The 15,512-nt window shown below is 58.2% G+C and overlaps 1 protein-coding gene across 10 annotated transcripts in view; it reads left to right on the top strand.

The window, feature by feature from the left end:
• The window catches only part of TSC2 (TSC complex subunit 2), a 40,570-nt gene that overhangs the window by 15,559 nt on the left and 9,499 nt on the right, over positions 1-15,512 (top strand). For 4 of the 10 annotated variants that reach the window (XM_007982251.3, XM_007982272.3, XM_037990006.2 and 1 more), the window contains exons 15-27: positions 845-1,000; positions 1,791-1,907; positions 7,000-7,122; positions 8,002-8,108; positions 8,275-8,425; positions 8,742-8,864; positions 9,343-9,477; positions 10,698-10,887; positions 11,980-12,073; positions 12,248-12,350; positions 12,678-12,772; positions 13,823-13,951; positions 15,280-15,444. In XM_007982251.3, the coding sequence (XP_007980442.2) occupies positions 845-1,000; positions 1,791-1,907; positions 7,000-7,122; positions 8,002-8,108; positions 8,275-8,425; positions 8,742-8,864; positions 9,343-9,477; positions 10,698-10,887; positions 11,980-12,073; positions 12,248-12,350; positions 12,678-12,772; positions 13,823-13,951; positions 15,280-15,444 (1,688 nt within the window). The remainder of the gene's footprint in view (positions 1-844; positions 1,001-1,790; positions 1,908-6,999; positions 7,123-8,001; positions 8,109-8,274; positions 8,426-8,741; positions 8,865-9,342; positions 9,478-10,697; positions 10,888-11,979; positions 12,074-12,247; positions 12,351-12,677; positions 12,773-13,822; positions 13,952-15,279; positions 15,445-15,512) is intronic. The other 6 variants (XM_037990007.2, XM_073015028.1, XM_007982289.3 and 3 more) reach the window with 3 other exon arrangements.

Genomic DNA, 15,512 nt, shown 5'->3' on the forward strand with positions numbered 1-15,512 from the left:
CTGGTCTCTCTCCTCTGTGGGCTCTCCCTCTCCACTGCCTCCTCTGGGAGCTCTGTGGCCCCAGGCCCACCTTCCTTCAGAGACATTTGTGTGCCTGCCAGCCATACCCCTTTCCCAGGAGGCGCAGCTTAGCTCCAAGACTGTCCCTTCCCACCACACTCCTCCCTGCAGCCTCGCAGTCCGGCCCTCCTGAGAGCTGCCCGCTCTGCTCCTCTCCCCAGCCTCCACTTTCCTTGAATTGCCCTTTTCTGGGCATTGCAATCCTGCTTCCCATCTAATGGAGCTAAGGGCCGCCTCCCGGAAGTTCCTCTGGGTCCTCTGACTTCTCTCATTAGGGCTGGTCTTGTCCTGGTCTCTGTTACTATGGAACTTTTTACCTGCTTCTGTGAAAACTCACGCTGTCCCCAGCACAGCACGCACACACACACGCACACTCACACATGCATGCACAGGCACACACGCCCACGCCCACGCATGCATACACCACATGCACTCACCCTCACACACACACGCACAACACCATGTGGGAGGGGTTCTCAGCTGTGACGGTGAAGGGCAGGGCCTCACCTCGGCTGCTCGTTGTGGGTCGTGGGCCCCGTGCCTGTGCCGGGTCGCCCTGTGGTGCTCACCAGCCTTCTGAACAAGGAACTGGACAGGATCCCTGGGAAAGGGCCCTGGGGTCTCTGAGTCACGCTCAGCGGGGGCTTGTGCTCCCTGCCCAGCTGTCCTGAAGGCCTGAGGGACATGTCCGCTGGTTCCGGGTTGGTTCCTGAGGAATTGGAAGTGTCACGAGATGTGGCTCTTGCTGGGCTGGTGCTCACTGGCCTCCCTTGTGCCTGTGCAGGAGGAGCTGATTAACTCAGTGGTCATCTCTCAGCTCTCCCACATCCCCGAGGATAAAGACCATCAGGTCCGAAAGCTGGCCACTCAGTTGCTGGTGGACCTGGCAGAGGGCTGCCACACACACCACTTCAACAGCCTGCTGGACATCATTGAGAAGGTGAGAGCCGTTGCACCTGGGGATGGGTGCTAGGGTGCCAGAGCTCCATGGGCAGAAATGGCCTCTGGGCCCTCTGTCCCCTTCTTCGAGTGACCGGACAGCTGTCTCCGTAGGTGAGGCTCCCCTCCCTACAGGATGGGTGTCCCGAGGCCTTTGCAGGGCCTGCCACTGCTGGGTTTGTGTCCCGACTGAAAGTCCTGGACCTGGGTGTCCTGTCACACTCGGGGGCAGCTGGTCTGGGCCTCCTGGACCCACGCTGGAGCCCAGACCTGGGGCCGGGGCTTTGGCCTGCCGTCCTTCCTGCCCAGCCAATAGCTTGCTCTTTGATTTTCAGATGCGTTTTGGTTTCTGCACAGTCACTCGGGTATAAAGGGTATCTTTGCTTTTGAGAAATAAAGATGAAGGGTGAGCACAGTGGCTCACGCCTGTAATCCCAGCACTTTGGGAGGCCGAGGCCGGTGGATGGCTTGAGGTCAGGAGATCAAGACCAGCCTGGCGAACATAGTGTAATCCCGTCTCTACTAAAAATACAAAAATTAGTCATGCGTGGTGGCGGGCGCCTGTAATCCCAGCTGCTTGGGAGGCTGAGGCAGGAGAATCGCTTGAACCTGGGAGGTGAAGGTTGCAGTGAGCCCAGATTCTGCCACTATACTTCAACCTGGGCGACAGAGCAAGGCTCCGTCTCGGAAAAAAAAAAAAAAGAGAAGGTGTTCGTGGTAGAAAGTGTTCTGACGGCTGTTGCCGCAGAGATCTGTGAGCCTGCATGTAAGTCCTGGTCTTCTCTTTAAAGGTGATGGCTCGCTCCCTCTCCCCACCCCCGGAGTTGGAAGAAAGGGATGTGGCTGCGTACTCGGCCTCCTTGGAGGATGTGAAGACAGCTGTCCTGGGGCTTCTGGTCATCCTTCAGGTGGGTGTTCTGCAGGAGGCCTCTGCGCCCTGGGCGCACATGGCTAGCTGTTGTCCACCAGCTGCATCTGCGTTGTGTTGGAGTCTTCCCCAGCGGGAGCCGTGCCCTGCCTGGGTTTGCTGCGGGTGCAGTGGTCCCGGCAGGCAGCGGAAGCTTCCCGCTCTTGGGGAGGGATGGAAGGAGATTCTGTTGCTTGCCTCTCCTGGTCACAGCAGGGATGCGAGAGGCCCTGTTCTACGCACTGAGCAGAGCCTGTCTCTGTGCTCCTGAGTCAGGGCCGGGACCATGTGCCATCCTGGGCACCCAGCACAGCACCTGGGAAGTAAAGGTGGCCCTCCAGTCCCGCCCTGCAGTCTGTTTAGTATTTGCAGCTGTTTTGTTGAGATTTGATTCACATATCATGCAATTTACCCGTTCACAGTGAACAATTCAGTGGTTTTCAGTAAATTCACAGAACTCTGCAGCCATCCCCACAGTCAGCTTGAGCACCTCCTGAGCATGTCGGTAGTACACGCTCCCATCCCCCGTTGCTCCCTTACCCCCAGGTACCACCAAGCTGTTTCCTGTCTCAGTGGATTTGCCTACTCTGAACATTTCATGGAAGTGGAGTCACACACAATTCATCCACAAGACGTTGGATGGTAGAACAATTTCCTGTCTTGTGACTGGATTGTTCCACCCAGCGCCATGCGTCCAGGCCCATCTAGGTTGTGGCAGCTGTTGGTGCTTCCTTCCTTTTCATGGCTGAGTAGTAGTCCATCATCTGGAGGGAGCACATTTTGTCTATTTGCTTCTCCATTGGTGGACATTTGGCCTGTGTCCCCCTGGCAGCTGCGGTGTTGGTGCTGCTGTGAACCGTCTCCTGTGAGGGCTCCGCCTGCATTTTCACTTCGCCTGGGTCAGCACCTGGGAGCGGATTGTTGGGCCCTAGGTTTAGTCTGCATGTGATGTTTCTAGGTGATGCCAGGCTGTTTTCCACTGGTGCTATGCCATTTTCCATCCACTCGAGCAGCATGTAAGGGTTCTGATTTATCTTTTTTTTTTCGATGCAGTCTTACTCTGTCGCCCAGGCTGGAGTGCAGTGGCGTGATCTTGGCTCACTGCATCCTTCGCCTCCTGGGTTCAGGCAATTCTCCTGCCTCAGCCTCCCGAGTATCTGGGTCTACCGGCGCCCGCCAACACACTCAGCCAATTGTTTGTATTATTAGTAGAGACAGGGTTTCACCATGTTGACCAGGCTGGTCTCAAACTCCTGACCTCAGGTGATCCGCCTGCCTTGGCCTCCCATAGTGCTGGAATTACAGGCGTGAGCCCCCGCGCCCAGCCTGCCTCTAGTTTTCAAAGCCTCACAGCATCACTTAGGGGTAATTATCAGTGTCAGTATCGTGTAAAATACAACGTGTGAATCAGTTTGCTCGAAAGCTCATCCGTAAGATGTTGGATGGTAGAACCATTTCCTATCATGTTTATATGTCATGGTCTTTTATTTCTTGCCATGGAAGTTTAAAGTGGTGATTAATTTTTTATTATTAATATTTTGAGACAGGATCTCACTCTGTCACCCAGGCTGGGGTGCAGTGCTGTGATCATAGCTCACTGCAGCTTCGAACTCCCGTGCTGAAGTGATCATCCTGCCTCAGCCTCCCAAGTAGCTGCGACCATAGGCACACGTCACACACCTGGCTGATGTTTTCATTTTTGGTACAGATGGGGTCTTGCTGTGTTGCCCAGGCTGGCATCAACCTCCTGGCCTCAAGCAATTCTCCCACCATAGCCTCCCAAAGTGCTAGGATTTCAAGCGTGAGCCACCACGCCTGGCCATGGTGTTTGATTAAGAACCAGGCATCTGGCCGGGCGCGGTAGCTCACACGTGTAATCCCAGCACTTTGGGAGGCCAAGGCGGGCGGATCACGACGTCAGGAGATTGAGACCAACCTGGCTAACACGGTGAAACCCCGTCTGTACTAAAAATACAAAAAATTAGCTGGGCGTGGTGGCTGGCGCCCGTAGTCCCAGCTACTCCGGAGGCTGAGGCAGGAGAATGGCGTGAACCCAGGAGGCAGAGCTTGCAGTGAGCTGAGATCTGGCCACTATACTCCAGCCTGGGCGACAGAGCAAGACTCCGTCTCAAAAAAAACACAAAAAAACAAAAACCAGGCATCTGCCGGGTGCAGTGGCTCATGCCCGTAATCCCAGCACTTTGGGAGGCTGAGGTGGGTGGATCACCTGAGTTTGGGAGTTCAAAACCAGCCTGACCATCATGGAGAAACCCCATCTCTACTAAAAGTACAAAATTAGCCAGGCACGGTGGAGCATGCCTGTAATCCCAGCTACTCGGGCAGCTGAGACAGGAGAATCACTTGAACCCATGAGGCAGAGGTTGCGGTGAGCCCAGATCATGCCATTGCACTCCAGCCTGGACATCAAGAATGAAACAACATCTCAAAACAAAACAAAACAAAAACAGGCATCACCTCCTTGGTGTCTCATCCACACGAGCACCATGCTCTTTACTGACTGGTTGGGAAGGGGTGTGCTGGGCTGTGGGGGCCTATGGCCTGGAAGAGCTGAGAACCTTCCTGTTTCTGCAGAGGGAAGGAAAAAGGTTCTTTTGCCCTTACTTGGAACTCCAGCCCTGGAGGCCTGAGGGTCTGGGCCATAGAACTGAGATATTTCCTAGTTGAGGCAAAGTCCTGGTTTTGGCTGTTTTCATTTCTTTATTTTTTTGAGACAGTTTCACCACTATGTCACTGGAGTGCAGTGGCACGATCTCACCTCACTGCAACCTCTGCCTCCCGGATTTAAGCGATTCTCCTGCCTTGGCCTCCCAAGTAGCTGGGACTACAGGCACTTGCCACCACACCCGGCTAATTTTTGTATTTTTAGTAGAGACGGGGTTTCACCATGTTGGCCAGGCTGGTCTCGAACTCCTGACCTCAAGTGATCGACCCAACCCAGACTCCCAAAGTGTTGGGATTATAGGCGTGAGCCATCGTGCCTGGCCTGTTTTCATTTCTTTTGTTATTGAAAAGTAACACAGTTGACTGTTGAACAGTATGGAGCTGGGGGTGCTGGCCCCTGTGCAGGTGAAAATCCCCATCTAACTTTTGACTCCCCTGAAACTTTACCACCAGCCCCCGGTTGACTAGAAGCCTTGCCAGTAACAGTTGATTAACTTATAGTTTGTATGTTTAATGTGTTATATTCTGTGTTTCTACAGTGAAGTAAGCTAGAGAAAAGCAAATGCTATTAAGATGCTGGGCGTTGTGGCTCATACCTGTAATCCCAGCACTTTGGGAGGCCAAGGCAGGCAGATCACGAGGTCAGGAGTTCGAGACCAGCCTGACCAACATGGTGAAACCCTGTCTCTACTAAAAATACAAAAATTAGCTGAACGTGGTGGCGCACACCTGTAATCCCAGCTACTTGGGAGGCTGAGGCGGGGGAATCGCTTGAACCCAGGGGGTGGAGGTTGCAGTGAGCTGAGGTCACACCAGTGCACTCCAGCCTGGGCGACAGAGCAAGACTGCGTCTCAAAAAAAGAAAAAAATCATAAGGAAAATACATTTCCTATTCCTTACGTGGAAGTGGCTCATCACCACGGTCTTCATTCTTGTCATCCTCATGTTGAGGGGCTGAGGAGGAAGGGGAGGAGATGCATGGTCTTGCTCTCTAGGATGGGAGAGGTGGAAGAAAATTGGCATATAAGTGATCACTGAGGCCAGCCTCATGCTGTTCAAGGGTCAGAGTTTGCAGAATGGACACGGTGACGAGTTTGATTCCCCTTTTCCTGCCTGCCCAGTGGGCCCAGCAGGGCAGCACCTGCTGTTGGTCCCGTGTGGCCTTCCTGGAGTGGGGGGTGCCAGGCACTGTGTGAACCCCCACCTCCACCTCTTTTTTCTCCAAGGGATATTGCTTTTATGTTGTAATATTTTGAGATAAGGAGAAACTGTTAATCATTTAATCATCTTTTTTTTTTTTTTTTTTTTAAGATGGAGCCTCACTCTGTCGCCCAGGCTGGAGTGCAGTGGCACAATCTTGGTTCACTACAACCTCTGTCTCCCGGGTTCAAGCAGTTCTCCTGCCTCAGCCTCCCAAGTAGCTAGGATTACAGGCATGCACCACCATGCCTAGCTAATTTTTTTTTTTTTTTTTGAGACAGAGTCTTGCTCTGTCGTCTAGGCTGGAGTGCAGTGACGCGATCTCGGCTTACTGCAAGCTCCGCCTCCCGTGTTCAGGCCATTCTCCTGCCTCAGCCTCCCAAGTAGCTAGGATTACAGGCACCGGCCACCACACCTGGCTAATTTTTTTGTTTTTAGTAGTGACGGCATTTCAGCGTGTTAGCCAGGATGGTCTTGATCTCCTGACCTCGTGATCCGCCCACCTCAGCCTCCCAAAGTGCTGGGATTCCAGGCATGAGCCACTGTGTCTGGCCTAATTTTGTATTTTTAGTAGAGGTAGGGTTTCTCCATGTTGGTCAGGCTGGTCTTGAACTCCTGACCTCGTGGTCCGCCCACCTCAGCCTCCCAAAGTGCTGGGATTCCAGGCGTGAGCCATCACACCTGGCCTCAGTCATTTCTTTAAATGATTCTTTAATCATTTACAGGTGTTAATCATTTCTTTAAGAGAATAACAGCGTAAGTTTTGTAAATGCTGCCACTCGCCTCCCGAGTAGGCTGGATTTCCCCTGGTTCCTGCTGGCCCCGGCCCCAAGGTTGCTGGAGGCACCAGGTGCCCTTACACCTGTCAGGGAGGTTCCCTTGGCCTTTCGGGAGGGGCTGCCTACACCTGGAATCGCCCCTGCAGCGCACACTCCCCGCCCTATTCTGCCCCTTCTGACGTGCAGCTGGAGCTTCTCCATGGATTGACTCTTCCTCAGCTGTTGATCGTTGCCCTGATGAGATGGGCACGAGGTTGGGCTTTGCTTTTTGCAGCTGTGGAGAGCGAGCCCTGGTGGTCCTGGGTTTGGGGGTCATGTGTTTTCAAGTGTGCGCTCTAGACAGGCCGTCCTGGCCCCGCCCACAGATAAGGTGCTGTCTTAGGCTGCATTTTCAGCCCCTGCGCCGTGGTGAGCTGCATCCTCTCTCTGCAGACGAAGCTGTACACCCTGCCAGCGAGCCACGCCACGCGCGTTTATGAGATGCTGGTCAGCCACATTCAGCTTCACTACAAGCACAGCTACACCCTGCCAATCGCCAGCAGCATCCGGCTGCAGGTACGGGGGCCTGCGGTGGGCAGCCAGTTCCGGGGCCAGCCAGGTGTCCCCATCTTGGCAGTTGCAGTTCATGGAAGCTGCAGAGACAGTCCCAGGATGGGGCCTCAGCTGACCGTTCCTCCTCTGCACCCACTGTGGCCACAGCCTCCCCAGCCCTGGTGTCCTTCCCTCTGCCTGCAGTCCACGCATCTGTGGCTTGTCACTCTAAGCCGCACGGTGGCATAGGTTGGGGCAGAGAAAAGGAAGCACGGCGACTTCCGGGGCAGTGCATGGCCCTGGCACTCCTGATGCTGCAGAGTCTGTGAGGGACGTGCAGCAGAGGGCCGGGCAGGTGGGCAGCATGGGGCAGGGCTGAGGGGGCAGGGCTGGGCACAGCAGGGCTGGAGGAACTGCGCTGAGTTTGTCCTGTGGATGTTGGCACCAGGCTGAGCAGAGGTGAGTGGGATGGGAGCCCTCCCTCCTACAGCAGGTGCTCTCTGGGGCCACCCCTGTGACCTCAGAGTCCTGTTCAGCCTGTGAGTAGAAGAAGTGGCAGGGCTGGAAGCTGAGCTCCGCTTTCTGGCAGTTGAGGGCGTGTGGTGCTGCCAGAGGAGCAAGGCGCCCCTCCCCTGCATCCCAGGCGGGCCCAGCTGTGGTGGTGGGGACATCAGGCTCTGTGAGCTCTGAGGCAAGCAGGGAGGGAAGAGGCTGTGGGTGCTGGGCCTCCAGTGTCACCAGGACAGAGCCTGTGTCTGTGTTGGGATGTGGGTGTGTGCACATCAGCAGGTGGCCTTTTCTGAGTGCCGTGTGGTGCGGGACGTGGGTCCGAGCAGGTGGGGCGCCGCCTCTCCTGGGCCTGCATGAGCCTGGCTCTGGATTTCACTGTCCTCTCCCTGACAGGCCTTTGACTTCCTGTTGCTGCTGCGGGCCGACTCACTGCACCGCCTCGGCCTGCCCAACAAGGATGGGGTCGTGCGGTTCAGCCCCTACTGCGTCTGCGACTACATGTACGCGGGACCTCCCCCACGGCCCACGAGGCTCAAGGCGTCAGGCGCTGGGGCCGTGCTGGCAGCTGGTCGCATGTCTGAGGGACGTCCCAGGGTTGGGAGGAACCGAGTCTGCTCTGTTCCTTCTGTGGGGACTTGGCCTCAGCTGCTTCTCTTGCTTCTGCAGGGAGCCAGAGAGAGGCTCTGAGAAGAAGGCCAGTGGCCCCCTTTCTCCTCCCACAGGGCCACCTGGCCCGGCGCCTGCAGGCCCAGCCGTGCGGCTGGGCTCCCTGCCCTACTCCCTCCTCTTCCGTGTCCTGCTGCAGTGCTTGAAGCAGGTGAGTGGGGTGAGTGGGGCCAGGCAAGGACTATCCGTCCCACATTGGGCCAGGAGGACGGGGAGCCGCTACCTGCCTGCTGGGCCTCCCTCCCTGCGTGACCCGTGGAGGGCAACCGTCCCTCAGAGCTGAGCCTTCCCCCTTCGCTGAGCAGCTGCAGGGACACAGGCCTGTGCTGGGCAGGTTCCCCCTGGCTGAGAATGGGGCTCCAGGGCCCTTCCTGCTGTCCAGCCACAAGCAGAGCCTCAGATGCTAGGCTTCCACCTCTGTCTCCAGGGTCCAGAAGGCCCTGTCCTGACGCCTCCTCTGCTTGCAGGAGTCTGACTGGAAGGTGCTGAAGCTGGTTCTGGGCAGGCTGCCTGAGTCCCTGCGCTACAAAGTACTCATCTTTACCTCTCCTTGCAGTGTGGACCAGCTGTGCTCTGCTCTCTGCTCCATGGTAGTGTGGCCGGCCTGGGGTTGGGGTGGGGGACGCGGTGGGATTCTTCCCCAAAAGACTGCGAGCCTCTGGGCAGAGCAAGTGAGACCCTGCGGCCTGGGGCTCCATTTCCCTCAGACTCAGCTGCGCTCTGAAGCAGATTGCGCCTTCCCAGGGTGGAGGGACCCCTGCCCCCACTCGCAGCTTTTGGGAGCGACATCAGAGGTCCCTAGCCAAGGGCATGTCACTGAGTGTGGATGTCTCTTGTCCTTTTCCTAAGCGGGGCTCCCATGCTGTTCACATCGCATTCCTGGTGTGTTCCTTGGCAGACACTGCCACCACTCTGAAAGAGAGACTCTTCTTAGGAGGGAAGCAGGAAGGCTCCCCAACCCCTTGGCCCCCTTTCCTGGGCCTGCGTTCCCAGGGCCTCCCCGGCCCCTCTGGCTACCCCATGGCCTGGCCGCTGGGGAGGGGTTTCATGCCTGGATTTGATCATCAGCTTTCAGGCCCAAAGACACTGGAGCGGCTCCGAGGCGCCCCAGAAGGCTTCTCCAGAACTGACCTGCACCTGGCTGTGGTTCCAGTGCTGACAGCATTAATCTCTTACCATAACTACCTGGACAAAACCAAACAGGTAGGAGGTCAGAGCAGGACAGGCCAGCTTGGTGGCGCCTGGGATTCCAGGGCCTGGCCCAGGGAGGCCCCACGTTGTTCTCATAAATGGGTTTCTGCCAGGCCAGGGCTGAGTGAGCTGGCTCTGCTTCCCCAGGTGGCTGCCAGGTGCCCAGCGTGGGGGCATCCGATTCCCCCGGTGCTTCTAGCTCTCTCAGGCCTGGGAGCCCTCCGGTGTCCCCGTCCACCCCGGCAGTGTCTCTGCTCCCTGCGGAGTGCTGCCTGGCTTGTCCCTGCTGTCCCATGGACAGGTGGCCATGCTGGTTGGTAGAGCGGGGCTGGTTCTGAGACGCAGGGCGGGCAGGCCAGTGGCCCTGGCTTCTGCCTCCCTCCACACCCACCATGAGGTGCTGGAAATTCACAGAGGCACTGTGCCTTCACCCGCGATCTGCGTCGGGTCCCCTGTCCCAGTAGCATTCCTCCACACCTCTCTTTGACATGGCCCTCCAGGATGAGGAGCTGGTATCCTAGAGATTCTGGCTCCCACTCAGGGCCATGCCCACCAGGAGCTGAGACTCGGCCCATCTGTGCCCCAGGCCTCAGCTCCTGACGGAGGCCCTGTGGGGAGCTGATGTCGGGTTCCTACCCCTCAGGCTCAGCCCCACCATACTGGGCCACTTCAGCCCCTCTGAGAGGCTCCCCAGGTCCTCATAGGTCTTGCCCCAAAGCACAGCCAGCCTTGCTGGGCTGCAGGTTCTGAGGCCTTACTGGCCCACAGTGTATCCGAGGGCTGAGGCCGGCTTTGGGAAACGGAAGCTGTTCCCGGGACACTGCCTGGCTGGCTGTCTGGCCCCAGGCTCTGCCTGAGTGCTGCTCATCTTCTGCTGTCCTCATGGAAGACACTGCCCAGGGTTAGTGTGGGATCTGGTGGCCTCGCCACTTCAGGCAGCGCAGCCCCTTGCAACAGAGCCAGCCTGTTAGGGCCCCAGAAGTGGGGGATGAGATCCCAGTGTGTCTGGGTTCTCTTGACCTGTGGGATGGTGTCAGAATGCAACTGACCGGAGCAGTCTGCTGTGCAGAGTCTGCTCGAGTAGCTCAGCGCTGGTGGCTCTGCCCCATAGGCATTCAGGGACTTCCTAAGCCTTGGCCCTTCTCCCGGTGGAGCACTCGAGGTTGGTGAGAGGGAGGCGAGGCTGCCTCTGCTGCGGGCGGGTGGGGCTTGAGACGCCCTGTCTCCTGCAGCGCGAGATGGTCTACTGCCTGGAGCAGGGCCTCATCCACCGCTGTGCCAGCCAGTGCGTCGTAGCCTTGTCCATTTGCAGCGTGGAGATGCCTGACATCATGATCAAGGCGCTGCCCGTCCTGGTGGTGAAGCTCACACACATCTCAGCCACAGCCAGCATGGCCGTCCCGCTGCTGGAGTTCCTGTCCAGTGAGTCCCCGCCCCGCCTGCACATGCGCCCCTGAGGTTCGGGCTGTGCCCTGTCTGGAATACCCTGTGCGGGCTTCTCTGATGCCCTCTCAGGACTCCTTGGGGAACCTGAGTGTCTCACCTGCTGTTGCCTCAGGGCCTGGGTGTCTCTGCCTGGCTGCCGTGAGTGCTCTCCCTCCTGGCCTTGAGGGGCGGCTTCTCTCACCCCTCTAGTGTCCATGTGAACACCCCTCCTTGAAGAAGCCTCTTCCCCCTGAGCCTTGGCCCTGCCCTGGTTCTGGGCCTCCTCCCTGTCCATCAGAGCACACATTGCTTCAAGGGGTCTTTGTTCGCTTCCCCAGACTGACTTCAGGAGCTCAGGTGCCTGCCCCTTCCGCTCAACTGCCTAGTGTGCGTCTGGGCAGGCCCTCAATGTTTAGGTGGCAGAAGGGCACTGCTGGGCCAGCACTTGGTGTAGAGGCTGGAGAGAAGATTGTACTTTGTGGGCCACATATGGGTCCTGTCAGTCTTTCTGTTTTGTTTATAATCGTTTAGAAGCATAGAAGCCTGGCCAGGCGTGGTGGCTCGTGCCCATAATCCTAGCACTTTGGGAGGCTGAGGTGGGTGGATCACCTGAGGTCAGGAGATCGAGACCAGCCTGGCCAACCTGGCAAAACCCTGTCTGTAGTAAAAATACAAAAATTAGCTGGGCATGGTGGCGGGTGCCTTTAGTTCCAGCTACTCAGGAGGCTGAGTTAGGAGAATCTCACGGACCCGGGAGGCGGAGCTTGCAGTGAGCGGAGATCACGCCCCTGCACTCCAGCCTGGGCGACAGAGCAAGATTCCGTCTCAAAAAAAAAAAAAAAAAAGTGTGGAAGGCTTTCCTCACAGGTCACACAAATGGCAGGCCACAGCTGGAATTGGCCTGGGAGCCGTGGTTGGCTGGCCGTGGGACGGACAGCTGAGGCCGGGGTCGGGAAAGCCCTGTCCGTGTGACTGTGGCCTTCCCTCCTCTGCAGCACCCTGTTGCTGTCGTGGGCAGAGCAGCCTGTTGGCCTTTAGAGGCCCTGCATGGGACCCCGGCTCCCCTGACCACTGTCTTTGTTACTGCAGCTCTGGCCAGGCTGCCGCAGCTCTACAGGAACTTCGCCGCGGAGCAGTATGCCAGTGTGTTCGCCATCTCGCTGCCGTACACCAACCCCTCCAAGTGAGTGGCCGCCCCAGGTCCTGTGCCTCCAGCCGAGGCCCTGCCCAGGCATTGCAGCAGAAAACCCTGGCAGCCTTGGTGCCCAAGGCCTGAGCGCCTCTGCTTTTTGCACTTCATGCCCTGGGGACGTTTCCCTGGTGCCAGGATGGAGTGCCAGCCCCCTTCTCGTCTCAGGTTTAATCAGTACATCGTGTGTCTGGCCCATCATGTCATAGCCATGTGGTTTATCAGGTGTCGCCTGCCCTTCCGGAAGGATTTTGTCCCTTTCATCACTAAGGTAGGCCCAGGGCTGGCGAAGGCTGTGTCCCTTGACAGGCCAGGGCTTGCTTTGCCCTTGGCTGTCCATGGCTAGGGCAGAGTGATGACGGGCAGGCAGAGAGCAGTGGGAGGGTGTTTGGGGCTGTGCCTATGGCGCTGGGGGCGCTGCTGGGCAGCCTGAAGGGGTTTGATGCATGGTGGGCATGGAGGGGTGGGAGCTGGTGCTGCTGCCTTGCCCTTAGCGAGCAGCTTGTCCCTGGCCAGGGGGCACCCAGCAGGCCTGTTGAGGGCCGGGCCTCCACCCCCCATTGCCACCCCTCACTGTCCGGGCCTGCTCATCTGCCAGGGCCTGCGGTCCAATGTCCTCTTGTCTTTTGATGACACCCCCGAGAAGGACAGCTTCAGGGCCCGGAGTACTAGTCTCAACGAGAGGCCCAAGAGGTACGGCCTGCAGGAATGTGCCTGGCATCGGTGTGGGTGGGGAAGGACGTGGGGCTGTGGCCTGGCTGACGGTGCCTCCAGGTCAGTGAGTGGAAATGGGTCCTGCGGCTGGGGGCCAAGGTGCCCTGGAGTATGTGAGGCAGGGCAGGACCTGCAAGGGCCGCTAACACCCCTCAGCCCCTCACCAGGTTGGCCATGGTGGCCTGCAGCACGGTAGCACCATGGCCTGAGTCCTGGCCACTTGTACCACACGCACCTACTTGTGGAGTTGGGGAATAGGGTGCGAGCTGTAGGCGCCTGAGCCCCTTGAAGGAGCCCGGCCTTGTCTGGGGCTCCCCCCTTCTCTCCAGCCCCCAGCCTGCCGCCAGCCAGGGACTCTGCTTCACCATCACTGCCGCCTTGCCAGATCGCAAAGAGCTGAGCTGGCCTCTGTGTTCTTGTTTGCATTTCATTTGAACGGCTTTCTCCTCCCGTCCCCCACCTTCCTGCCCAAGCTATTTTGGCTTTCCCTAGATGGGAATACGGCATTTTCCAGCGTGACCTCAGCTCGGAAGGAAGCTGTTCTCTGGAGCCCCTGGGGCCTCAGGGTCAAGCTCGGCCATTTCAGCCAGAGACTCCTTTCTGGGGTCTTGGTTTCTTTTCCTAGTGACCTTCAGGGCCTGGCCACTGAGGCCTCCGTGCCTCCTCGGTCAGAGCTGGGCGGTGTCTGCCTTCCGCGGGTGGTGGGATCGCCTGGCCAGCACAGCCTGGAATCTGCCGTGGGGGTGGCCCACACACGTTTAATTTGCACTGATGTTTGTTTTGGTGTCATGCGTGAAGCCTTACTTTTTCTCAGTCATGTTTACCAGATGTATTATCATGCATTTTTGTTTTCTGTCTCTTCCCCGCTAACTGCCCTTTGGCATGGCTCTTTTGCTCATCTCACCCGCGGGATCTCTCCATCCTGACCCTGTGGCCTGGGACCTTTCCTCCTCACCCCTCCACTGGCTTGTTCTCCCCTCCCGGGAGCTGGGCTCTCTGGGGCGTTGGGGCTCCTTCCTCACCCGATAGTCTGAGGATAGCCAGACCCCCCAAACAAGGCTTGAATAACTCTCCACCCGTGAAAGAATTCAAGGAGAGCTCTGCAGCCGAGGCCTTCCGGTGCCGCAGCATCAGTGTGTCTGAACATGTGGTCCGCAGGTAGCGGGACTGTGTCGGGTGGGGGGCACGGACCCTGGAGCTTGGCCCCGTGAGCACCTGGGTGGCAGTGCATGGGGCTGCTTGCATGACCTCGTCGTCTGCCCGTGTCCTCCCTGGCCAGCCCAGGGGGAGCTGGTGACGAGGGGTGGAAGGGTTGCATTCTGTCCCCAGGCCCCGTATGAGCACGGGCTGGCTGCACGCATTCCCAGGCCCCTTCGGGGTGCCCCTCCGAGAGAGCCAGGCATGCCGGGCAGCGGCCTCCACAGGCTGTCCCCAAGGGCCGCAATGCTGGTTGGGGGAGACACCACTCCTGGTTTTGCCCTTTTCGTATTCTCTAGAACGGACGTTTTTCCTTGGGCTCTCTTCTCAACAGGGTTTATTTTTTGTTGTAGCTGAAAGGGAATAAGGGGCATTTGGGGAGGGTGCTGGGGTGGGGCCAGCCTGGGAGGGTCTGGGTGGGAGCCAGGATCCTCCAGGGCATGGGCCTGGGCCCCAGGCCACGGCTTCAGTCAGTTCTCCCTGCGGTGTCTGCGTGCAAATATGGGCTCTCGGGCTCTCGGCTGTCACCTGCCTGTGGGTCACCGCTGCTGGCACTGGCAGAGGGGATATCTGTCTCCTCCTGGAAGACCGTTGCAGCCCAAGGGGTCCCACAGCCCTGAGTCCATCCACCTCCTTGCCTCAGGCCGGCCTCTGCTGTGCGGGACTTGGCCAGGGGTTGGGGTGGTAGGGGTGCTCGGTGAAGCTTGAAGCCGTTTTCTAGCACATTTTGTATCATGAGCAAAATATTGCCTAGGGGCTATGAAATTTGTATCAGAATGAACCCCGAAGAAGCCTCTTCCCTGCCACTTACGTGTGACTGGTCACTGGGTGTGGAGCCCAGGCAGCCGCTTGCCTGCCTGGGAGTGAGGGTGAAAGGCCACGCGGGGATCCCAGACCTCTGTATGCTCGCCGGAGGCAGCCTGCGGGCAGAATGCAACGTGGGCCTATCTGTGTGGCCTCCGCCTCTCTGCATGACTACACTGTTTCACCATGAGGCCGTAACCTAGTGCTCCCGTGGGCTTTGGTGAGGGGGATGTCCGTCTCTCTAGCCTCCTGAGTCTGCTCCGACCAATGGGCCTGGTCTTCCCCACCCAGCGTCTCCCCGTTCTCTGGGATGATGTGGTCCACGTGATTCTCAAGCCGAGGCTCGCTGGGCCGCCCACACCCTGTTGGGTTCTTTCCGAGCGAGTTCCTCGGCCGTGCATGCATTGAGCTTTGATCCCTTGGTGATAGGTGGCTCGGCCCGCCCTGCCTGGCACCCTGACCCCGGTTGTGGCCTCTCCCTCCAGCAGGATACAGACGTCCCTCACCAGTGCCAGCCTGGGGTCTGCAGACGAGAACTCCATGGCCCAGGCTGACGATAGCCTGAAAAGCCTCCATCTGGAGCTCACGGAAACCTGTCTGGACATGATGGCCCGATACGTCTTCTCCAACTTCACAGCTGTCCCGAAGAGGTCCAGGCGGCACTCCAGGGCTGGGCGGGCCTTCAGGAGCCGAGGCACCCGGGAGCTCCACGGGCGAG

This window comes from Chlorocebus sabaeus, chromosome 5, assembly GCF_047675955.1.
Source record: "Chlorocebus sabaeus isolate Y175 chromosome 5, mChlSab1.0.hap1, whole genome shotgun sequence".
NCBI lineage: Eukaryota > Metazoa > Chordata > Mammalia > Primates > Cercopithecidae > Chlorocebus > Chlorocebus sabaeus.